Source organism: Gopherus evgoodei, chromosome 6 (genome assembly GCF_007399415.2).
Source record: "Gopherus evgoodei ecotype Sinaloan lineage chromosome 6, rGopEvg1_v1.p, whole genome shotgun sequence".
Classification (NCBI taxonomy): domain Eukaryota; kingdom Metazoa; phylum Chordata; order Testudines; family Testudinidae; genus Gopherus; species Gopherus evgoodei.
The window spans coordinates 97,449,170-97,475,395 of record NC_044327.1 but is presented as its reverse complement, the minus strand read 5'-3'; the positions used below and the strand labels follow the sequence as shown (position 1 = coordinate 97,475,395).

The 26,226-nt window shown below is 43.6% G+C and overlaps 1 protein-coding gene across 1 annotated transcript in view; it reads left to right on the top strand.

The window, feature by feature from the left end:
- The first annotated feature begins 13,625 nt into the window (after positions 1–13,625).
- Positions 13,626–26,226, top strand: part of ZSWIM6 (zinc finger SWIM-type containing 6) — a 166,874-nt gene continuing 154,273 nt past the window's right edge. The window contains exon 1 of the mRNA XM_030566876.1: positions 13,626–14,136. Within this exon, the coding sequence (XP_030422736.1) occupies positions 13,626–14,136 (511 nt within the window). The remainder of the gene's footprint in view (positions 14,137–26,226) is intronic.

Below are 26,226 nucleotides of genomic sequence, written 5' to 3'. Positions count from 1 at the left end.
TACAGCTTCCTGATTTCATTGCACATGTTCACTTTACCTGTATTTAACAATGACTTTTTTCTTTCCTACAGTAGAAGCAGCAGTAGTGAGCTAGGTTACCCCACCAGGGCAACCTAATGATACTAGGCTCCTTGTAAGGAAGGAGTTATACCTGCCCATGGTCCATTCTCAGTAGTTGTAAACAGAGTGCACTAGTTTGCTGTGGGGGAGAATACACAGTATCATGGAGTCACATGGATGACTATGAATCACTGGTATCTTCACTACCATCCAAGACCTAGTCTTACTCAGAATTACCCCTATAGAGTTCTTTAAAGCAGTTAAAAGGCAGTGTCATCAGGAAAACATGGCTCAAATTAGAGAAATCTCAAGGTATTTTTTAGATAGCTCTGAAAGATGAGAAGAGTATGTTTAGTATTCTAAATTTCTGTTCCCAACAGTTGTACAATCAACATCTGACTCGGTTCATTTCTTGGCCTCATCCTGTAATTCAATAGAAGTAACAAGCCATGTTTTGACAGCTGACTCAGTGTTGCCTTCCACCCCCCCCCCCATTTTTTAATACACCTCTACCCCGATATAATGGGGTAGACAATACAAATTCAGATATAGTGCAGTAAAGCAGTGCCCGGGGGGGGAGGAGGGGGTGCGGCACACTCCAGTGGATCAAAGCAAGTTTGATATAAGGTGGCTTCACCTATAATGCAGTAAGATTTTTTGGCTCCCAGGACAGCATTATATAGGGGAAGAGGTGTAGAAACTTAACTTTAGAAACCCTTGGTAACACTTATTCAAAAGAATATTAGGTTTAACTTAAGGCTACTAGGAAGCAAAGCTTCTCTATGTTCAACTCTTCAAATGAGTTATAACCATCTGCTTTAGAAGATTACATGCTGTATAAAACTTGACAAATATGCACATGCTCATTTTAAAACCTCCAAAATGATGTTCCGGTCAATATCAGATCTGAACCCCTCAGTTTCTAATTTCTTAGAGAAACATTTTCTATTGCCATACACAGTTAAGAGACTAACAAGGGATCTTAAGAAAAATACTCATTAGAAAAGGTAGATGAGGTAATATCTTATTGGACCAATCACTGTTCTTGAAAGAAGCTTTCAAGCTACACAGAGCTCTCTTCAAGTCTACTGGTTTTCCGTGTATGAGAATGGCCACCTGTAAGAAGTTGCAGAGAACTTAGTAATTGTGGATTTAGGCTATATCTACACTACAGCCTATGCTGGCAGATCTTATGTTGCTATGGGCTATGAATAAACCGTCCCCCTAAGCGACATAAGTTACGCTGACATGTGCGCTCATGAGCACTTGTGTCAGCAGGCAAGCTGCTCCTGCCAACACAGCTTTGGCCATTCATGAAGGTAATTTGATTTTTTTATGCTGAAGGGACAGCTCTCATGTCAGCATAGAAAGTCTTCACCAGATGTGCTGTACAGCTCATCGGTACAGTTGCTGCGCTGTACATGGAGACATGGCCTTAGTCTTGCCACTTGAGACAGGAACAGCAATTCCAGCACTGTTTTCTAGAGCAGAGGTTCTCCAAGTTTCATGTTATAGATCACTTCTGAAGACAGATCTTTCCCTGGATACCTGCCCTCCCAATTCCACACCTTCCTCGTATCCAGCATGGTGATCAGGTACATGAAAATTAATACTTCAGTCCTTAAAGGGAGAAGATAAAAATAAACTTGTTTTAATGTTAAAGCTTCTTAGTTATATTTTTGCTGTGAATGTAGGACTTGCATTTCAGTCCCAAGTCTCCCCTCTCTTGGTTTTAGTCCTTATTATTCTAATCTTTCCAGGTCACTTTGCAGTTTGGTTCTGCCCTCCTGAGTGTTTTGTACATACTCCAATTTTGGTATTGTCTACAATTTGTGGAGAAACATACACCAAAGACCTTGTCTACACTACAGGGGAAATTCAATCTACGCTACGCGGTTTGAGTTATGTGAATAGCGTAACTCAAATCGATGTAGCTTAGACCTACTACTAGATCCAAACTACACCATGTCCTCAGGAGATGCTCTTCCATTGGCTCCCCCTACTCTTTTTGATCCAGTGGAGTACTGGAGTCGATGGGAGAGCGATCTGCAGTTGATTTAGTGAGTCCTCACTAGACTAAAATCAACCACCAATGCATTGATCACTGATCCCCCAATAAGTGTAGACAAGTCCACAGAAAGCAGTTGTAATGGTGCTGGCTTAATTTAAAAAAAGCCTTTGGGAATTTAGTCATAGATTGCGCTACAGCTAGTAGGAAGTGACACTATTTGAAGACTATAAAGATACTTCAACACTGACAGACGCAACTCTACAGAACACAGTTTTAAAGGTACTTTGAGTTGCTATGAAGATGTAGCCCTTGGCTGAATCTTATTCAAAGTTAGTTAAGGTGGAGTTAAACTTGCTGCTGCCCTATATCCTGTTTTTCTCCCTATATCTTTTTGGAATATGGGCCTTCTAAAACCTGAACTCAAACAAAAATGCCCCAGGAAATGCTCTGTTAAGGTCTCCCCACATATCCTCAAAAAATGTGTGTTAGAAATAAAACCAAACCTCAAACTTACAAATGCATAGTTAAGGTTCTACAAACACCACAACTGTAGGGCTTGGCTACACTGGAGAGTTGCAGCACTGGTAAGGAGGTTACAGCGCTGCAACTCAGGATGTGGCCACACTTGCAAAGCACAGCCAGCGCTGCAACTCCCTGGTTGCAGCGCTGGCTGTACACCTGGTCTGCCTCGGGGGTAGCGATTCCAGCGCTGGTGATGCAGCGCTGGTCATCAAGTGTGGACACCAACAGCGCCTTTATTGGCCTCCAGGGTATAAGGAGGTATCCCAGCATACCTTTTCAGCCACTCTGGTAATCGTTTCACACTCCACTGCCCTGGGCTCAGCTGACCCCCCCCTTTAAATGCCCCGGGAATTTTAAAAATCCCATTTCTGTTTGCTCAGCTAGGTGTGGAGTGCAATCAATCAGTGACCATGCCTGCACACCCCAAACAAGCCCCAGCATGGAACAGTTCCGAGCTGCAGGACCTCAGTGTTTGGGGTGAGGAAGCTGTGCAATCACAGCTGCGCTCCAGCCAGAGAAATTATGATACCTATGGGCAGATATCAAAGTCCTTTCAGGTAAGGGGCCATGAACGGGATGCGTTGCAGTGCAGGGTAAAAGTAAAGGAGCTGCGCAGTGCCTATTGCAAAGCCCGTGAGGGAAATCACCGCTCAGGAGCTGCCCCCACGACCTGCTGTTTTTACAAGGAGCTGGATGCCATACTTGGGTGTGACCCCACTGCCAACCCGAGGAGCACGATGGAGAGTTCAGAGCAGGGAGAAGTGGGGGAGGGTGTAGAGGAAACAGAGAGTGAGGCTACTGGGGTGGAGGGAGACACCCCAGAGTCCCAGGAGGCATGCAGCCAGGAGCTCTTCTCAAGCCAGGAGGAGGCTAGCCAGTCGCAGCAGCTGGAACTTGTTGGTGAAGAAGAAGCAGAGGAGCGTGTTCTGGGTAAGCAGATTTTATGTTTTGGGAGAGGAGGGTTGGGGTTATGGCTGCCTGCACGCATGCCTAAATGTGGAATAGCCCATTGATTTGCTCTATCACGTCTCTGTAATCGGCCTCGGTAATCTCTTGAAAACTTGCAGCCAGAGCGTGGGCAATGTGCTTGTGCAAGTTTATAGGGAGAGCCACCGTGGTCCTTGTCCCGGTCAGGTTAACTCATCCGAGCCACTGTGCCGCGAGGGGTGGGGGGGCCATTGCTGCACACAGGCAAGCTGCATAGGGACCAGGGCGGAATCCACATTGCTGTAGAAGACCCTCCCTCTCTTCCCAGGTAACATGCAGCAGTGATATATCTGGCAGTAGGAAACCCTGTTGAGAATGTAGGGATACTGCTCAGTGCAGGGTGCCAGGTTCACGGCCTCCCCCCCGCTTGCAGGTCGGCAGCTTCCCGGCCCGCCCCCCCCTTGCAGGTCGCCAGCTTCCCGGTTCCCCCCTCCTTCCAGGTCGCCAGCTTCCTGTTCCCTCCTGTCCCCTGTGCAGGCCCCCAGCTCCCTCCTCTATCCAGTGCAGAGAAACCCCAGTGAGCCATCAGGCAGTTCCCCTTCCCAGGTGAAGTCGGGGCAGAAACACTCACCCCATTGCTCGCCATGCCTTTGCTTCCGTGCCCTCTCTGTGCTATGTTAGGTATGTGGGAATGATGCTACAAAAAGTCTACTAACTCCTTCACTGTGTGATAATAAACAATGTAGCCTCTGTGTATTACATGTTTCTATCTATGTTTTTTTAAGTGACCTTGAATAATGCAGCCAGATCACCGCCTGCCCGTCACTTGCAGAACTTGAGGAAAAATCCGCGAAAATCAAAAGAAGAATTGATCAAAGCAGTTATGAATCAGTACGCCAGAGAAAGTAGGAAGACACAGGAATGGAGAGAGAAAATGCATGAATGGAGGCAAACACAAAGCAGGAGAAAGGAATTGGCTACCAGAAAAACCTCGAAGCAGTTGATAAGCCTCCTGGCTCGCCAAACTGACTCTTTCCAGTCTCTCGTAGCCATGCAGGCAGATCTGTACCGTGGTAACCCACACCCCTCCCAAAGCTCTCTTTCTTGTTCCCCAGTATTAGCACAAAACACCCTTCTCCAGCAGCCTGTTTCTTATTACCTCCAGCTGCCCCCAACACCTGTACGATCACCTACCAGCCCTGATTACTACAATCCTTACTCTGTGCACTCCACCCCCATGACGCTGCAGCATATTAATCCTGAAGTGCAGCAGACATTGAACAGCAATCCAAACAGGACATATTCAAACCTCTGAATGTACAGTCCACCACCCTACCCCCCTGCCCTTTTATGTACTGTATTTTGAATAAAGGATTTCATGGCTTTTACGGTAGTTTTTATTATTGCAGAAAGTGGTAAATATTGTACTCCAAGGGAAAAACGAGCACAGCAAAGGCACCAAACATTACTGTTGGCTCTCAGCATCAAATTGCTCCCTTAAGGCATCCCTAATCCTTGAAGCCCTTTGCTGGGCCTCTCTAGTAGCCCTGCTCTCCGGCTGTGCAAATTCAGCCTCTAGGCGTCGAACCTTGGAGGTCCATTCCTCATTGACTCTTTCACCCTTCCCTTCACAAATATTATGGAGGGTACAGCACGCGGATATAACAGCAGAGATGCTGCTGTCCCCCAAATCTAGCTTCCCATAAAGACAACGCCAGCGGGCTTTCAAACGGCCAAAAGCACACTCCAGAGTCATTCTGCACCGGCTCAGTCTGTAGTTGAACCGGTCCTTGCTCCTGTCAAGCTTCCCTGTATACGGTTTCATGAGCCATGGCATTAAGGGGTAAGCGGGGTCTCCAAGGATCACAGTGGGCATTTCGACGTCCCCTACTGAGATCTTGCGGTCTGGGAAAAAAGTCCCGGCAATCAGCCTCCTGAACAGGGCACTGTTCCGAAAGATGCGTGCATCATGCACCTTTCCAGGCCATCCTGAGTAAATGTCAATGAAACGCCCACGGTGATCCACAAGCGCTTGCAGAACCACAGAGAAATACCCCTTGCAATTAATGTACTCTGATGCCAGGTGGGGTGGTGCAGAATAGGAATATGCGTCCCATCTATTGCCCCTCCACAGTTAGGGAACCCCATTTCTGCAAAGCCATCCACAATGTCCTGCACGTTCCCCAGAGTCACAGTTCTTCTTAGCAGGGTGCGATTAATGGCTGGGCAAACTTGCATCAGCACTATTCCAACGGTGGACTTTCCCACTCCAAACTGGTTCGCCACCGATTGGTAGCTATCTGGAGTTGCCAGCTTCCAGATTGCAATAGCCACCCGCTTCTCCACTGGCAGGGCAGCTCTCAATCTCATGTCCCTGCGCCGCAGGGTAGGGGCGAGCTCAGCACACAGTCCCATGAAAGTGACTTTTCTCATCCGAAAGTTCTGCAGCCACTGCTCGTCATCCCAGGCTTGCAGGACAATGTGATCCCACCACTCAGTGCTCATTTCCCGAGCCCAAAGGTGCCGTTCCACGGTGCTGAGCACGTCTGTTACTGCCACAAGCAATTTACTGTCTTGAGCGTCAGGCGAATCAATATCATCGTCTGACTCCTCGCTGTCACTTTGCAGCTGAAGGAATAGCTCCACTGCCATGCGTGATGTGCTGGCAACATTCATCAGCAAGGTCCTCAGCAGCTCGTGCTCCATTTGTAACAGAAATTGCACTGCAGACTCACAATGCCGCCAAACTGCTCGGAATGTGTAGCAAAGCACCATGGGGCGTTGGGTGCAGGTCTTTCCGCTTCCTGTTCCTTCTGTCCCCTTCCCACAAGCCACAGCGCCAAAATGGGACGAGGTGCTCTGTGGGATAGCTTCCCACAATGCACCACTCCCAACAGCGCTGCAAATGTGGCCACACTGCAGTGCTGGTAGCTGTCAGTGTGGCCACACTGCAGCGCTGGCCCTACACAGCTATACGAACACAGCTGTAACTACCAGCGCTGCAGAACTGTAAGCGTAGCCATGGCCGTAATCTCTTGATCCAAAGACAGTAGTTACTTCAAGTGAGGTTTAAATGATTTCATGGAGCAATACTACCAAGGCTGAAGAATCCCATGCTCAGGGGGCAGATTGGAGCTGTAAAGCCACCAGCTGCAATGGGAATGGTACACAGATTCACCACCTCAGAGAAAAGAGTTGTACCTGCTGCCTGAGGCACAATGTCAGGAGCACAGCTGCTGCTATATCATTCTAAGAGGTGTGGCATGTGCTCTGTGCTCCTTCCCTCCCCTCCCAGTAAGGAAAAGAAATGCAAGTCTAAGGCAGCAACATATGTAGCTATTTCTGGACATAATGAAAAGTAGCTATTCCTGCTAAGTGGCAGATGGATAGAAAAATAAATGGAGACAGTCGCTATTTGTAAGATTTCTTAAATGGGCTTAGGAATTTTTCCAGGTTTAGTTTGAAATAACCTTCATTTCATTGTTTTTGTTTGAAACAGGAGCTGGCACCTTTTGTCACTCTTCCAGATTTTCAATCTTCAAAGTGGCACTTTTTTGTTGCACAATTCCAAACCCCACCCCCCCTCCAGCCATGAAGAGGATTATGTTGCAGCAGGTAATTATAAAGAAATGGGGGAATCACTACCAAAGTCAGGGTATCTTGTTTACATGTGTAGGAGCTAAGGGGAATGATGTATTTGACTATGACCAGATCACTTAAAATCTGTTTCAAAAATTTGCAGCATATTAATGTGCCAAATACCTAATTATATTTCTCATGTTAGCATTGTAATTTCTTAGTGTTTCTGTTTCATTAAGCTAGTGTCTAGCAAGCAGGTACAAATTCTCTTCTGAATTTTATACTGTAGCCCAAGACACAAGCTGGTTATTTTTCAGCTTTTATCTCTACTAAAAGTGTCAAAGCTTTTTAAACATTATTTGGCAAAATGCTTGTGCTGTCTCCCCTAAGAATTTCCTAAAGATTTTCCTCTACAAGTACATTAAAAAGCAATACATGTTTCCCAGATGTATTTCTTGATGCTCTTAATTTAAGTTTGTTTCTCTTGATTTGAAGATTTGCTGGAGATAGTATTGTGGCTAACCAAATAGAAACATATCATGCTGCTGATTATTAGGCAAATTCCCCATTGGTTTAGGGACGTCTGCTTGCTCAGACTAAACAGTAGATTTATGCAACTTTAAAGTTTTTTGTTTGAAAAGATTTTTTTAGTCTGATTGCATGTATTAGCTTTTATTGAGTTGTGCATACTTTATGTAGTTTTATAAAATGACTCCTCTGATTTAGAAGGTAGAAATTCTTAATGATTGACCTATTCATAAGCCAAGTATACCTTTACACATTAATGGTAGAGAGATGGTAAGGGAACAGACTGGACAAAAGAGCAACCATCAGGTAGCAGCCACTCCTGCTAGTGTGGCGTTGATAAAATCTACATGCAGGATTCTGCAACTGGGGGGATAGCTCAGTGGTTTGAGCATGGGCATGCTAAAAACAAGGTTGTGACTTCAATCCTTGAGGGGGCCAATTAGGAATCTGGGGCAAAATCAGTACAGGCAAGTCTTATCTTACACAGGGGTTCTGTTCCACGGTTATCACGTAAAGCGAAAACCATGTATACTCAAAATTATATCCCCAAGCCCTTTAAATCCTGCCTGCAGCTCTAGCAGCCGGGCTGGGGCGGCATTTAAAGGGCTCCTCCAGGCCTCCCGCCACGGCGGGGAGTCTGGTGGAGCCCTTTAAACGCTGGCCCCAGCCCCACTGCCAAAGCTGCAGGTGGGATTTAAAGGGCTCCGCTGGGCTTCCCGGTGGCTGAAGCCTCAGGCCCTTTAGTTTGTCCCAGGGGTTACCAGCCACCTCTGCAGCCGGGAGCCCCCTGGGTGAAATAAAGATCCTGGGACTCCCAGCCACAACTGGTGCCCCAGGACCTTTAAATCTTGAGGCCACGCCCTCCCTGACTCCAGCCATACAGTGTAAAGTTGAAATTGCGCATGTTAAATGCACATAAATTGTGACAAACTTGTACTTGGTCCTGCTAGTGAAGGCAGGGGGCTGGACTTGATTACCTTCGGGGTCCCTTCCAGCTCTATGAGATAGGATCAGCTGCTTCCAGGTAAGGCTTAACTCCTCTTGCCTGGGAAATGGGTACCCTGTTAGAAGCAGCATCTCCCCAGCAGAAATTACAGCACTTAACACAAGATCGTATCATGACAGGTGAAAGCAGATCCTTCCCCAAAGCAGGCCAAAATTACTGGTCTAAAACAGGGGGTATCAAACTGGCTCTGTAGACAAAGCCAAGTTTCACTTTTATTGGGCACAAGGTAAACACTTATGACATGCATTTCTCAAACCTTAGCTGAATGCCCACTGATGTCAAAGAAAGTTTGCACAGAGATTGAGGGTAGAGTATTATGGCCCTTATGGAATAGCTAAGATTCTAATTTTTTGTTCAGTTCCTTGTCACATTCAGTATCACTCAGTGAAAACTGCTTCCTTTTATGCCCACTGCTATTTCTTTCTCTTCATTCCCTACCCTTCTGTTTCTCTGCCTGTGTCTTTTCTATGCATGTCCTCTACAGTAACTCCCAGTTCTCCACCCATGGGCTTCACTTCCATTTCACTGCTAAAATAAGCAATGAAATAGTTAATGCTGATACATTTAGGCTCCTTAAAATCTCAGCCTAAATCTGTTCAAGTTCCCAAACCCCATTAAAATTCCAGGAGCATTGGGCATCTAAATCCCTTAGGTTCTTTTGCTAAAGTGGTGTTAGGCTTTAGAGTTAATATCCAAAAGATGAGTGGGAGGTGAGGGGTTCACATCTTTTAGAGTATTTGATTCATGCTGTCTGCACACTCAGGAAGATCACTTTACACTCAGGTCATATTCAGAACATATATTCTTCATGCCCCTGAGGACTACAAATTTAAAAAAAGCTAAGAATTGAAACATGCCATGCAGGACAAATATATTATGCAGGCCTAATTCAATCCCTCAGCTCTGTTTAATTTTAGTCTAAAGCTATTGTCTTAAAGAATCAGAGAGGTAGCCTTGTTACTCTGGATCTGTAAAAGCAGCAAAGCATGCATCCGCCGAAGTGGGTATTCATCCATAAAAGCTCATGCTCCAATACGTCTGTTAGTCTATAAGATGCCACAGGACTCTTCGCTGTCTTAAAGAAGTCTTATTACTGCCACTAATTTTTCTTGCCATGTTAATTTTTCTATGGCTCTAAACAGTATCTAAATAGATTTTTTTAATTAAAGGAAGGCATTTCAAAAGAAATTAAAAAATTGTGTATATTATCAAACATTAAGATACTTGCTGTGTCGTCACCCTAATGGAAAATCTGAAGACAAAGTTATGCCAGTGTGAAAAATTGGGATGGGGGTGTAGGGTAGTGGGAGACTATATAAGAAAAAGACCCTAAAATCAGGACATCTGATCACTATTTTTCACTGATTGTGTTTGACAATTTAAAAAAAATTCAGCAAAAACAAAACATTTAATAGAGTTGATCGGGAATTTTCAATCAATGTCAAAATGCAGTCTCCGAAGTTTTCAAGTGTCCTTCAGGTAAATCAAACAAAATATTTTTGTTTGTGGAACCAAATGTTTAACTGCATTTGCCTGATCTGCCCTAGTATTTTATGCTCCCACCACCCCCTCTCCTATGTGCAGGATTCTATCACTGCTCTCTGGTTGAGCTGCTGCAGTGACTCATGGGAGTGGTAGTCTGACTGGGCAGCCTTGCCCCCCACAGGAGAATAGAGACATGAAGCACCTGACCTACTACTCCACTGAGGCAACCCACAGCAGTTCAGACAAATGCTGTTCAGTGATTAACTGAGCCAAAAATAAATGTTCCAATTCAGGAGTGGCCAAATGTTTTGCTTCGATTGAAGATTTCTAAACAATATTTCATTCTGTGAAAAGTTTCACTATTTTGACCCTTGATCCTGATTTGGATGAAAAAGTTGAAATCTCCATTTTCCATAAGAAATTCTCATTTTTTTAGCTCTAGTGTTTACACCAACATTATGAAAATATTGTACAGTAAATTTCAGATATAGTTCTGCCCTTATTTACACCTGTGCATCCCCACTGAATAATCTGAGGTGAGGACAGACTTTGATCTACTAATCAGTAGCAGAAATATACCAGCCATCTATTTGTGAATAGCAAATTGTGGCTTCTGAACCTGCTTTTGTGCATTGTTATAACATTTGTTCCAGAAAGGTTGTTTGATTTTATTAGAAGGTAGTTTAAACTAACTGTTCAAAACTAACAGTGGAAGACATTTCACATTGCATGCTATTAGAATTGCAACATTAACATTATACGTTAAACCATTTGCTAAAAATTAACCACAGCAGATGGTTAATACCAGTATTTTTATAGTTCCTTTCCAACACTAGGGCAAACATAATATTTTAACTGCATTCAGTTTACTCACTGTGGGTTGTGGCATCAAGCCTATCACATTGGGGGTGCAGAACTTGATTCCAAAAATGGACTGTACGTGAAAGTTTACAGCCTTAACCTAACCTTAATCAGCACCAGTGGGCATCCAGAATTTTGACAGAGAAATGGTTGCTATCTTGACCTCTTAGGCTAAAAGGGTCATGGAACAATATAGATTTCCACAGAACTCAGAGGAAGAAACCAGAGTGGTCTTCCAAAATGAGATTTATTTAAGGCTGCTGTCAAGTCTGATTCTACAATATACACACTTTCTTCAAAATACAATCTGCCTCTTTTCCTGGAAACCATTTTTGCTCCCTCTTTTAGCTGTTTTGAAATTTAGAATATTTTAAGTGAGGTTGCAGGTGTTCTCTTCTCCATGAAAGAGAAAAATGCTTTAATCAGAAACATCTATCCTTTCCTCACCCCCAAAAGCACTCATCCTGCCCAGAATGCTTTGAAGAACCTCATATAGTACTTGTATACACCTAACCACCACCCCTCTCAAAAACCAACCTACACATGAGAATTTCTGTAATATGCATCATGGGGACCAGTTATTTTAGAGGTGACTGATATGAGGTAGGTCACTTATGTTTGTATTTGCAATATTCATTTCATGTCCTTATTAGTGGCTTTAAGGAGAACATTCTGTAGGTAACAAATTTACTTTGGGAAAAAATTACGCTTTTGCATTCAAGTCTTGTCTAGGCTTTGCTTGTGTATTTACACCCACACATAACAGTAACACTAGTAAGTGACAAGGAGCAAATATTAAGCAGATAGGGCATTAGGCTATTCCTCTCTCCCCCAGAGAGAAGGGAGGAAGGCCAGGTAACATCTTACAAGGCACAATACAGGCTCTCTTAAAATTAGGCTTCTTCTTACGTTATCTTCTCTGCTTTAGAGAGTCCTCCCCCCTTTCTTGTATAGGTGCTGCCTCTGCTTTGGCCCTCAAGACTGAGGAGCACGGAAGGACTGACCCACAAGCAGCATGTTACCACGATTTTCCTAATAGAGGGGAAACCTTAGAACAGGCTTAAGGCCCGGTTTTACCAACCAGGCCAGCACATTCTGGTCCCGTTTGTCTGCTTGCATAACATAAGGTAGCCTCGGAAGTTTCATAACCTGGCCATCTCCCAGAAACCATATTACAAGTGGCCCTGCAGTTCCATAGCAGGCTAGGAATGGGGTCAAAGAAATCTGGGTCAAAGACCTGCGCAGTTTCAAATAAGGTAATTAAATACAGGACTCTGCCCCCGGCTGGGATTTGCTGCGCATCGCGTAATTAGCACTAGTGCTCAGGCTGCAGCACGGTGTCAAGGCTTCATGCTCTGGAGCTCGGGGAGCTCAGCCAGCAGCCACCCTCAGCCGCGTGCAATCGGGATTGTTCAGCCTCCGTGCGAACCGAGCAGCCTGTGCCTAGCGCGGCCTGGCTTTGGTTCTAATTGCATCCTCCCCCCCGCCCCGGTGACTCCACATCGCGTCCCATCAGGTGCGCAGAGTAATCGGCGGACAGGAGAAGTCACTCGGCCGACCTCTTCCCCCAGGGGAGCGGCAGGCGTCACCTGAAGGCATAGCACAGCGGAGGAGCGTGTCCCTCCCCGGGGGCAGCGCCCCTCAGCCCGCCCTGGCTCTGCCCAGCCGCAACTCCGCGCTGGCGCCGGATTCGCTGCCCCAACACCGACGCGAACTCGGCTGCGGGACTGAGACGCGCTGCCGGTGCAGCACAAACCCGCGCCAGACGGCAGGCGGACCCAGCGTGTCCCGGCACTAGCTCAGCGCTCCCCTAGCCCTAGCCCCTCCGCCGCCCATACTGCATGTGGCGTCTCGCCCAGGCGGGTCCGCAGGCGCTGCAGGACCGGAGGCGACCCCCTCACTTACCAGCCTTCGGGGGTCGGGGCTCCGGGTTGACCTGGTGGCCGGTTTGCTTTCCGGCCCGGGGGTCCCCCGACACCGAAGGCAGCGCAGCAGCTACCCTGAGCGGGCTGGGGCTGCCCTTGCGCTGCTGCGGGCGGACGGGCGGAGCTGGCTGCCCCGCACTGGGCAGCCGAGTACGAGCTAGGCCGACGGGCTGCTACCGCCGCTGGGAACCGGGCTGGGGTCAATGTAGGGAAGCCCTGGTTCAGCTCCGTTTTCATTACTGTATTTCTCTGCTGCGCTCAGTGCCGCTCCTTCTCCGTCTTTCTCGTTCCCCTCGGCTTTCCCAGCGGCGGTGACCGGGTTGAGGCCGCGACAGCCCCGCCCCCACATTCCATTCCCTAGATGGTGTCAGAAGGCGGTGGCGCCTGCCCCACCCCCTTTTCCCACCACGCGCATACCCGACGGGCGCGCCCAGGCCAGCGAGTATATGAGATCTCCAGAGGAGGCCCCGCCCAGCTGCAGTCCCCATCCCTACTGCTAATGAGCCGAGCGCACGGCGGCCGGGCCGGGCCCGTTCTATTTATGTTTGTAGGCGCTGATTTGCATAGCTCCGCCTCTGCCGTGGGCGAGGCAGAAGGCTCCGCCCCCTGCCCATACATGGCGGTGATGGGCGGGGCCGCCATTCGGCTGTCGGTCGCTCTCTTCCTGGTGCCGTTTATAGGGTACAGCCACTTCCGCTGTCTGCTTAGAAGCGGCGCGATCATGGCGGAGCGCGGTCAGCTCCCTCCCCCAGCTAAGCGCCTCTGCTGCAGACCTGGCTACGGTTCGGGGTGCAGGCCGGGCCAGCGGGCGGGCGGCGGCGGACCCGGCAGCGGGGTGCTCTGTGCCGGACCCTCTTCCGCGGCCGCCGCCGCTGCCGCCCTGGGGCTGCTGCCGCTCGGCAAGACTCAGAGCCCCGAGTCCCTGCTGGACATCGCGGCTCGCAAGGTGGCAGAGAAGTGGCCCTTCCAGCGGGTGGAGGAGCGGTTCGAGCGGATCCCGGAGCCGGTGCAGCGCAGGATCGTGTACTGGTCTTTCCCCCGCAGCGAGAGGGAGATCTGCATGTACTCCTCCTTCAACACCGGCGCCGAGGACCCCGCCGCCCCCGGGGGGGCCGCTGCCAGCAGCTCGCCCGCCGGGGCCGCGGACGCCGCCGCTGACGAGAACCGCCTGCCCTTCCGTAGGGGCATCGCTCTGCTCGACGGCAGCTGCGTCGATAACGTCCTGCAAGTCGGTGAGTCACTCACCGGGAGCCGGGCCGGCCATCTGGAGCCCCGCGCCCCCCTAATCCGGGCTGCGGCCCCTTTCCAGCACCGCTGTAGTCCGGCTAGCGGGGCTTTCCGGGCCCCTCGCCCGCCTGTCACCCACCTGTAATCTCTGCCCTCGCCCAGCGCCCTGACCCCCGGCTAGCCCTTCACCTCTGCTCTCCTCTCACCTCGCCTAGGCAGCTGCCGCCTCCGGCCCCCGGAGCACGGGCCCTGCAGCCCTGCCCTCCCTCCGTGCCCCCAGCGACCCCCTTCATTTCCAAGGGATCCAGGCCTTGCCATTTCCTCTCCCGTCCCTTCCCCCTCGCAGCCGGATTATGTGGCTCCTTCACGCCTCTCCTCTGCATCCAAGGCCAGGTTACACGCTGCTTCTGTTCGCCTACCAACTGCCCTTCAAATCTGCCCTCTCTCCCCCTCCCACCCCTACACAGCGCCTGTTTACTCTCCGCCCCCGGCTAATCAAACGCTTCCCGTCCCTTTAACTCTCTTCACACTCCTCCCCCGCCAGTCCCCACTCCCCCCGTAATCCCGCCGTGCGGTCCCATCTCACTTTGTCCCCTCCCACCCCCACTAATCCGGGTCATCGTCATACCCTGGGCCACAATAGAGGAGCTGCCAAACCCGCCGCCTCTGCCCCGCAGACCAGGGAGGGCTAGGAAATGAATCAGCAGAAGCAGCCCCCGTGGGGGGAGGGAGGGGCAGGGATCTGTTACCTACAAACCCCAGGAGCGAATTTGTGCGGAGAGATTCGGGTCGCTGAACAAAGGCGCTTGTAGGGGGCAGCGCCAGCGAGGCACGGGGCGGGTTGCGAGCTGCGGCAGATATTGCAACCTAAGCCTGAGGCTGCCTTTGAATCACCCCACGGTTGTCTTTGCGGGATGAGGGGGGGGGGTGGCTGGATAGCAAAGCTGCCAGATAGCGGATCCAGCTCGGGCTGCCAGCACGGAAGGGAGGGGGGGCGCTGAGCGATGGCTGGGAGGAGGGGGAGCTTCTGTGTATGGAGGCGGCGGTACATGGGGTACTGCCAGTTGCTTTCGGATGTAGCTTTCTTCGCTTCATGACAACAGCAAAAGGGGGAAGTGCTGTTCTTGCTTCTCCGGGAACAATACTCCCCCTACCCCACCCCAGTTGCTGCCGCCGCCTGCTGCTGCTCTTCACCCTCTCCAGGAGATAGATCTCTCTGTATTTAACTCCTCCCTTTCTAGTTAGTTTAAAAGGCGGAGGGGGGGGGGCGTGCGTCCCCTCCTCCCTCTGAAGGGAGGAGGAAGAGGAGCTCTGTGTTTGGGGGGGGAGGGGTTAGTCCTATCAATAAGAGTGCTGGGCGAGCTACATGGCCGGCTCACATTTTCCTGTGGGTCTTGGACACAACAAGGGAAGGCTGTAGATTTCCCATCTTCTGCCTGGCTTGCTCTGATGGGGAGAGGATGAACCACCTCCTGGTTTCTGATGGTGGTGGGGAAGGCTTTACAGATCTAGCAATCCAGGCCCCGCTGCCATGTGACAGAACGGGCAGATGGGTTATAATTTCCCTAATAAAACTTCCGTGCAGGGTGAGGTTCTCTGGAGCTGGAGCTCTCGTTTTGTTGTGTTTAGCTGAATGTATTTGCCATTTGCGCATCTCGAATCGCCGTGAGGCAATTCCCTGTGGTGGAGGAGGAGGAAGATCTGGCACTTTGTTCTCATTTTCATGTTTATTTGTGTCCTTTTCAGTTTTCTGCCAGGCTCCGAAAAGGGGAAGCCAAACAAAAGAGGCTCTTTATTTCTTTTCACTGCCTGCAAAATAGTGAAGATTTGACAAAGGGAAAGAAGGACTGATGACTTAAAGCTGCACGATTCCATTTTCCCTCAAATAGACTTGCATAATCTTCCCCAATGTGCAGTTTAAGCCTGAGCTTTTCTCTTCCCTGTCAAGCTATCAGTTTTTGAGCATGGACGTGATGACATTTTTAAATGGACTGAAACCAACAGCAGGATAGTTCACAACTCTCTCTCTTCTCTCCCTCTTCTTCCAAAGCACTTAAAACAAAAATGGATTCGTTTTTCCTTTTATTTATGCCTTGTTTTTAAATGATTGCGGGTGTAGATTTTCTGGCCCCAAAAGCCCAATAGATTTTAAGATCTGTTGCATAATTTTGGTTCTCATGTAATTTTGCCTCATACTATCCTTGGAGAGAGCTGTGGTTCATTTGAATTAGAATACAGTCTACAAATGTGATGTCTGCATGATCATGTATTTTCCAAAGGCAGACTTTGTTGCTTTTTCTCTAGGCTCAGTGCCCTTCCCTTCTGCCTAGAGAGGGGGTTCAGCATTGAAAGTTAGTTGTTTTTTTAAAATGTCTCATCTTACTTTTGGCTTTGTTTCTTTCTAGAGGACTGAGGGACATCTATGGTTCCGCACTTGTGGCAAAACCAGAATTCAGTCTCATTTTGGTTTGGTTGGCAATGCTGGGAATTTTTTTTCTCTTGCCTGTGCTTGATTCTGCTTGCAGGCGATGAGGAATGACAGGAGTGCACATAGGGAGGGTTTCTTGGCTGATTACATTTAAGTCAGGAATTCACTGTGAAAATAAAGCCAAAGGGCGATAAATAAAAGATGCAATCTTCTCTAGGAGACAGACACCCAGCATGGGCTTTGCTTTGCTTGCTTTCAGCAGTAGAAGAGCCCTCAGTGAGTAGTTGTGAAGGGGGGTGAGGGGTAGTAACTTTTTGTATAGCCTCAAAAGGGGAGGGGCATTTAGCAATGTTGGCAGGGTCAATGTGAAGAAAGAAAATATACATAAATACAATTTAACTTTTGACTGCTGCTCCTGGAACACTTAACCACAGTTCAAACAAATGCTATACAAACTGTTGAAAATATAAGTCTTTTGGGGAAGCCATTCAAAAGTAGCACTGTATCAATACCAGTGCTTTGAAACACAATGTCAATTGTTCTGACTGGCGTGGAGTTTTTGTTTTGGAGGGCATAGCAGTATAACTTTTAGATGGCAGAGTATCCTCTAAGTACTTGTGTAATTTGGGAACATTGTGTCACAGCTGGTAAGGGTTTTGTATTTGAAATGTGCCTTCCAGGGCAAAAAGATGCAAGAGCACAAGCAACTCTACTGCAATGAATTATATTGACTGGAGAATGGAGTTGGCTTCATGCAATATAGCAGAATATGTATCCTAGTACTGAGCTTATATAAGTGTGGATTTAGTGACGGTATAACTGTGAACGTATTTTTTGTGCAGTATGAGTAATAGAAACTTTGTACATTTTTACAGTTGTGCTTTCCCAAAGCACAATTGTTGGACAGACAACATTTCATTGTATATCAGATCTTATTGTCGTACTTGCAACACTAGTATTAATACAAACAGATTGGAGATTTGCTAAGCAAGCCATGTAAATTTTACTTCAGTGCTAGTTAAACGACAATATTTGCTTCTGAATTTTACATTTTCGGTCAATACACTGTAGAAACATTAAGCTGAAGGAAACATTACTATGGCAACTTGTTTTCAAGCTATATATGTGTATATATATAGAAGATAGATTGAATGCTTCTAATATTATATCTGTCTATTAAAACTGCTTTTCATTAGGTACCTTTTTATGAAAAATCTCTATTTTTGCAGCTCCTTGTCTCACATCTGTATTGTAAAGGACTACTTTGCATAAAATTATATATTTTGTAAACTGTATAAGGATTTTTTTCAAGCAGAAATCTTGAGTGTCTATTAGTGCATTTAAAAGCTAACTTAATTTATTCCAAAGTAATTAATTTCATTAATAAGCATAACTTGTTCCAAAGGGGCAGGAAGCTGTCAGTTTAAAAATCATACTTGGATCAAGACTGGGGGAGAGGGTCTGAGTGACCATCGATAAGAGCTTGGGGGAGAAGAGGTAGCTTTAAAAACGAAGCCTAAGAGAGATGAAACATTTTCGCTTTAAACCATTTTAAATCACTAGATCTTGCCCAGCAGTGTTTGCAATCCAAACATTGCAACATTTTCAAAGTGTATTAAAATTTGCAAGGCAAATTGACTGACTGGCCAAATGAAAACTTATTTTCTAGGCAATCTGAAAGACATGCCAAAAGTGAGGGGAAAATATAGATGGTGAAATGTAAATCTGTTTTAATCTAAGGTCAGTTGTATGTCTGCACTGTATAGACGATTGTTTGCTCACACTGGTCTCTGTTTAAGACATTTACAATAATTTCCACCGCAATGCTTGACATCATAATGGAAGTAATACCTAGGTATTACTTCTAGATATGATTGGCAGGGGGATGAGCTGAAGGGAAGAACTTCCTGAAGAAGAAAAAAATAATGTGAAGGATTAAGTGATTGATGCTTATCACATTTCTAAGATTTATTTAATGTTAATATTGTAAGCCAGCCACTCAGCTTATTTTTCGTTTGAAGAGGGTTAATTCAAGCAGTGTGTCTCTTCACTGCATAACGTTGGGTTTTAGACAGTGAAACATAGTGAAATGCAGTTGTAGAAATGTTACTAATTCTCTCCAGAGAAACTTTAGTTTGGTTTTCTTCAGTGTAAAATAACATTTGGAGCTCTATATGTATTTCTTTATTTGGATTCTTAATTTAAGTTTAAAAGGTCTGCTTTTTTGTTTTTCTCATACTGAGAAAAAATGTTTTTCTTCTGACTCACATGTTTCTATGGTCCTTTATTTTATTGCTAAAGCTTAATTAAAAAAAAAAAACTACAAACCTAAGCCCACATTTAGTAACTACTCTCAAAACCAGGAGTCATGGTTTTTTTTCACCTGGAATGGAATGCTTCATGAGACTACATGAGTCGCTTTTTTCTGTAAAATTATGGTTAAATATAATTGTAGCCAACAACTTTCAGATGCTTTTATGGATCTAATGGATCAGAATCTTTGCTAATTTTCTACTTTTGGACAACTTTTTGAAAACACAATTTAAAATTAATAGATTCTAAGGCCAGAAGGGACCACTGTGGCCATCTAGTTCAGCCTCCTGTATAACACCGGCTATAGGACTTCTCTTAATTTATTCCTATTTGAATTAGAGCATATGTTTTTTAAAAAAAAAATCTAGTCTTGATTTAAAAATTGCCGGTGATGGAGAATCCACAACACCCTGTGGTAAGTTGTTCCGAGGACTATTTACCCTCATTGTTAAAAAGCTGTGTATTTTATTTCCAGTCTGAAATTTTTAGCTTCAGCTTCCACCTATTGGATCTGTACCTTTGTCTGTTAGATTGAAAAGACCATTGTTAAATTTTTGTTCGCCATGTATATAGAGCCAATTAAATTATAGAGTGAGTTAGGCAAATGTCATTGCTCTTGTTTCAAACTTGAATTGTTTGAATTTCAACTGTATGGTATTGAACACCTTTTTAATTGATGAGAGAGGACACATTGAATATATTTTTAATAAAGTTGCCAAACAAACTTTGTGCTATGAATTTAAATGCACCCCTCTGCAGATATGAGACTCTTCATTTAAACAAAGTTGGCTAAAGCGATAATACTTAGCTATTTATTGAAATCTGTAGTTCCTTTAGTTTATCTAAAATCTCAAGTAACTGTAAATGAATTGACTCAAGTAAGACTGTCCTTAGTATGGAACAAAATGTTTATATTTCACTAACTCTTTTTGATAAAGTTCTAGCGTTGTCCTGGTGTATGTAGTGACTTTTTTGTGGCTAGGGGAAAAAAGGAAGGGAAGAACATGTTAAAATCTGCTACTGTCTTTAAATTGGAAGTGTTTCTCTGCTGACATGCTGACAGATGCAAGCAGGTCTAGCAGTAAGTCTAATGTTGGAATTTTTGGTTAGGAATGTATGATTAAAGGAGGTCATCTATAACTTGTTTAATGCAGTACTGTGGTACAGACACATGTGTCTGACTTTGTCTTTGTTTTTTGGTTTAGAGTGAAGACTACAATTAAGTTTTGGAAGATGAGATTTTTATCAATAAATGTCAGTAAATTATTTATTTCACTGTACACATACAAATGGATGGAAAAAATATTTCCATAGATGATCGAAATGTATAGATAGGCAAATAAGGAAACATGCTGCTTGAGGACCTATAAGAGTAAAAATTTAGTAATTTTATATTTTTGAATTAGGCTTGTTACAAATGGGCTAGGAAACAAATAGTAAAAACAGGTGTGATTTGTTGACTTCAGGATATTTATCTTGTATATTTTGACATGTGATGTCAATTTGTTTTAACAGTTTTTACAAAGCTTTAATTTATTTAATCTCAACATCTACTATTGTTAATTAACTCACTACCCTAATTTCCTGTAACTGAACATTTAAATTGAAAATACCTTCGGTGACTTGGGTTCTAACCCAAGTTAAATAGTAGTCGCCAATATTTTTGTGTACAAAACCACGAACCAATTAAACAATTTTTAAAGCTATATCTTGCCTTAAGGGGAGAAAAATCTGAATGTATTCCAGTTTCCTTGTTAGATTTGGAACATAAGTCCTTGATTAGGGAACAAAGGAGCTGTTTTCTCTCTCTGTCTGTACACATTTTTTAACATGTACTATTAACCTTGAATTATTTCTTGTGAAAGCGTTGGTGTGTAACACTTTGCAACAGTGGAATATTTAAATGTGGGAAAACTACATCTTTTTTTCTTTTGGTAGGTCAATTATTTGAAACCAATTATTTTTCAAGTCACTTTTTGAAGTGACAGAAACTTTGCCCTGAAATAAAGCTTACTGTTTTTTTATAATGGAAATATTAATGGTAGTATGTGTGTCTTTACACAAAAGTAGTGACACCATCCTATTAAAGACACAGTTCTAATACTTTCTTTTAAACAAAAACACCTTATTCAATTACAATTTGTGTGTAACGTATTTCCACTAAACATAATTCAAAAATGCATCAATCAGTTTTATAGAAATATATTTTATTTCGAGACACCTGATGAAAATATTTAACATTTATTATAGCTTAGCATTCAAAAGTTTACTTATAATTTTTCTTTTCTACTTCTGCTCTTCTTGAAGAATCATTGCCCTGCAAACAGACTTCGTACTCTGAGATTTGATAAGCAGAACCTGACACTTGCATTGATGTTCCCCAAGCTTCAGTTTTTTCTAAGAATTCTAAGAAAACAATTGGCAAGTTTTTAAAATGAAATCTCTCTCAAATTCTGTTTAACAAAATGATTCCAGCTCTGCATATGATCAGATGTTTTGGTATGTAGCAATTCTTGAACTATAGCCAACTGTCGTGTCAGCTGCTGATTCATTTTTTTTTTTCTCTGCAGTCTGACTTTCAGAAGTGAGCAATTAAAAGCTAAATGTGTGGCTTTTTTTCTGGGCCAGGCAGAAATTAAGAAGCTATTGAAAAGTCAGAAATTCAGTGACTTTTTATTTGTTGTTGCCTGTTTTTCCACATATATAACTTGATAAAGTGAAATATGTATAGAGGTTGTAAATTGTATGGTGCCAAAAAATCCCATTCTAAACAGATAATCCAATATAGCAGTGAAACTAGCTACAGGTGTGGAGGATAATCCATTTTAGAAAATGGTTCTTGATCGTTAAAACAGTGTCTCAAAATACTGATGAAAATTTATGATGAATTGGAGAAGTAGCTGGTATTCAAACTTTTTATTTTAGAAGATATGCTTGGGGAAAAAGATGGACTACCTGAAGACTTGGCAGTAGATAATAACGAATTCAAGTCTTTAGATTATGAATATGGTGTCTATGTAAGGAACTTGTAAACCTCAAAAAATCTTCCATGCATAACAAAGGATACAGTTTAAATGTGAATTCTGATTGCCTGGAATGCAGTCAGCCTGACAGCATGCAAATACTTGAGTACTGTGCAATAACTGCTCTCATTGTTCAGGGAAGTCTCTCTGTGAACCTTCAGTTTTTCCTCTTGGTTTGCTGTCTAATACTATCTGTGCATTTAAATGTTTTTCCTCTCTTTATTGGATATTTATCTATTGCTTGACATGGCTTCATAACCATCGTTGACCTGGTGGATCACTGGAGCTGTCTGCTGGTGCTGCATAATGCAGGCTTGCATCCTCCTTCTAGCAATATGCCAATTAACATGATTTACGTGATGTCCTCATGATGCATCACCACATCTTTTTTTGAGATTATGTAGCCATACTCATATAGGCTTTGGTTTTATTGGTTGAATTGGTAAAGTCCCAGTGCCTGAAAGATTTGTAATAGTAGCTGCCAACTTGAAATAATTTTACTCTTATTTATGAACACATCAGATGAATATAGCTGCTAATAGTAACTAAAGTGTAAAGAATTGCTTTGTGATTGTTAGAACTGATAGAAAAGCCTTTTGCACGCCTTTTAACTTTGCAATTCAATGTACTTTAGTCTCCTTTGATGTAAGCTTTCTATACACTAACTTAAAAACATACCTCTTTTTTGAAAATTTGAGAACATCAAGTCTGAAGCACATACTGTGGTAGAGGAGAATCACATTTAACTGCATTTAAAGTATATTTTCAGGAAATAATTGTTAAGTCATCTGCACCATCACACACTTTTAAAAGATCTGAATTTTATTTTTTACTAAGGCCTTCTACTTCTTGTTGCAAGTCGGTGTACTTGACAGTCTTTGAAACAGCTGGAAATTTTTGTATTGGAAGTGCATGGGCAATGGCTGAGAGAGTCTGACATTAATTGGAAGGATGCAGTAGAACCTGTCAGTAAGTTTAAATTCATACTAGTAGAGCTGGCTGATCAGATAAATCAGAAGCTCATTTACTGAATTAATGCGCTAAAAATTCAGGTGATTTACCTCTTGTCCTGCTTTATTTAACAACCTGCCTATTTACATAAGTCATCTTTCATTGTTAATTGGTGTCAGACCTCTAATATGTTCAGGAATTGTATGAAAACATGTTGCGGGGGCATGTAGAATGAAATATCACAGAAATAGGCATTAATATATCTTTATTGTGTCTGCTTCCTTTTTGTTGTTGTTGGCGGCCAATAGTTAATTGCATTCAAATGTTCGCTTTGGTGACTGGAAAAATCAAATCTTGAATAGCTTTGTGAATTCTAAGAAACAAGAAACTCATACATATGCCAGGTTGAACTGCTTGGTGGTTACTGATAGCACCAGTAGTTATGTAAATACAGTGCACGAATTGAATACTGCATATATGGATGCCTACAATGTCTAATTTATATTGACTAACGAAATAGAGAACATGTAAACATTTAAATAACTGGCAAAATTGTTTTATAAAACCTGAAAAATAATGGGATTATAATCCACTATGAGTCAGAATGAATTGGTTTATGTATGTTCTAACTATGTTGATATTTTTATTTAAAACTTGTATTCAGAGCAATTGGTATTGGTTGTCTTTCATATTTTTAAATATTAACTTTGGTTGTCAAGGTTAGAACTTGGGTATTTGGTTCCTGATGTTGTTTGAAACAGTTACATTAACATTTCCTATTTATCCTGAAGTAACTGTTGACTGTTTTTCACCTACATATAAATAATTGGTCATGTACTCTGGGCATAGTTCATGCCGCTGCTATGTTCAGCAAATAAAAGCAACTTATGGCTTATCCTTGTAGCAGCTGTGGGTTTTATTAGTATTTAGCTAATCTCAGGATTTAGGCCTGATAGTTTGACCAGTCTACAATTCATATAGCATCAATCCATATTCAGCAAGAAGTAATCTTGGCTTATATTACATTAGTATGAAGTATAAATGCAAATAGTGTGTTGAGCTTATTGTGCAATTTTATGACTTCAGACACATTTTATCATTAACCTGCAGTTTGGACAGAAATGATGGTGGAAGAAATGACATATTAACAATTGATTAGAGAACCAATCTTTATTCTACATGTGTCTACAAATATTCATCCTGGAAATTTTTTAGAAAAGATGATGGTCATTGAAGGTTTATTACAAGTATTACAGTAAGCTATTGATTACTTTTAAAGTAGTAATTGAAATATAGTACTTACCTCCTTTCGCATATCTAAGGGACATAATGCATTGATCTGGGAGGGTGAGAGAGAGGGTGGATTAGTTAAAACAAAAATTAATGTTTTTAACAAAATTGGCATAGATTGCTAGAAAGAAACTAAATTAAACATAGCTGATCTCCATACTTAAGACATATTCTGCTGAATCCATTGTTCAGACAAGTTCAGAATTAAGGAAACTTTGGAGATACACAAAATATTGTATAATGCACTACTTAAGTAAAATCTGAATCTTAATATTTTAGAATAAAAGCTGATTGTGTTTTGACCAGTAGCTAGTGGGCCAGTTGGCTATGTTGTAGTTGCAAAAAATTAGTTTCATTTCTTCCATTAATTTGGCTGTAAACTGAAATCTCACAGACTGACTGTAATTAGTGTCTTGGGGATAGAGTATCAAATCCATTATGTTTTGGATCAGTATCTGGACTTGGTGTAGCTGTGTTATATAGAAGCTTGAAGCATCACTTTCACTCCTGTGCTTGTTGATACAGAGAGATATGGGAAATACAAAATGTACAATTTAGCTTTTGTGTATGGCAGGGCATCATATGTCCAATGATATTGTATTGATTAGTATTAAACTCATGCGTTCAGTTGAGGGTACTTTAGCTGAATGTGCCACTTCGACAGAAATGGAGGTCAGTGACAGGAAATGGGAAGCAGGATTTAACAGTTGGCTTGGTTAGCCTGATCATGTAAGGCAAGCAGAGGGTAATTTGGTTAGTGCTATTTAAAAATTCTGTATACAAAAACCTATTTTGATCACTGAAACCTGTCAGGTAAAACTGTTACTTTGCAGTGTTCACTGCCTATCTTGGCAATAGTATTTTTTTATGAGCATGGGGACAGGAATGGAGGGATTTAGGAGTGAACCAAGGTTGGTTCATTAGCAGGATGGGAGTTGGAGAGAAGTAGTGAAATATTGGACCTTTCATAACTACTTGCCTATAAAGTGTGGGGTCTGTGGTAAGGGAATGGTCGGGAGGGAGCTTATTAATTTGAAAGATCCCAGAAGGAACTGTATTAGTGAGGAGAAGATTAAGTGAGTGGCCACATGAGTGAGTGGAAGAGTTGATCTACAATTGATGGCCAAATGAAAAAGGGACCACAAAGAAGCTAGTGGGTTAGATTAATTGTTACCACAGGCTTTTTAACACCAAGAAGACTGCAAACTGCACAATAGTTAACCCTATAAAAGCCCTTTTAGCATATAAACATAAAGTAACATGTCTTTAGAAAGGAAACAGTATTTGTAAAACCACAATTGAGTTGAGTGAGCTTATTTTCCTGGCCTTCGTAACGTACTAATTTTAGTTGAGCTTCACTGTGATTTGATGGCCAAAGATACCTCCAGTTTATCAGAAGCAAAACCAATACTGGTATGGAGTTACAGTAGGGACTCCTCAGTTAAAGTTGTAAAACAAAACCACCAACTCCATTTTTGTCCTAGTGTTTGGCACAGAGCTTTTTGCAGTGAAATGGACATTTTATACTATATGGGTCTCTAAAACATCCAGCTTCTGTGTTCATCTTCCTTCTCAGCAGCTTGGGGTGAATGGCTTAAAATATTTTGAATTTAACCTGTAAAGAGAAAACAGATGGAAAATGCTGTTTCCCACGCTCTTTGTTACACTTACTCTTGTTTATTTGTAGTAGTAAATATTATGGTGGAGGGAGCTGTTGTACAGTGCCCAGCACAAACATGAAGAAATCCCTTCTTGGAAGAACTTTATGATGGGGCTTAAAGGTGAAGACAGAAACCTTGTACTGGATGCAGAGGTGAAGGGCAAGGGACCCACAGAGGAGGTTGATGTGATCAGAGTGACAGAGACTGGCTAGCCAGCAGCAGTCAGAATAGACTTGGAGGGAGCAAGGTGGCAGTAGTGAAGGCTAGAAGACTGGAGACTGATGTATTCAGGATGTGAAATTAGAGTTTGGACTAGAATTTAGGTTGCATGGACAAAAAGGAGGCTGTATTTTAGAGTTGTTGTATAAGAAAAAGCATAGACTTAAAAATGGCCTGAATGGGGCTTCAGTAAAAGAGCAGAGCCAAAGA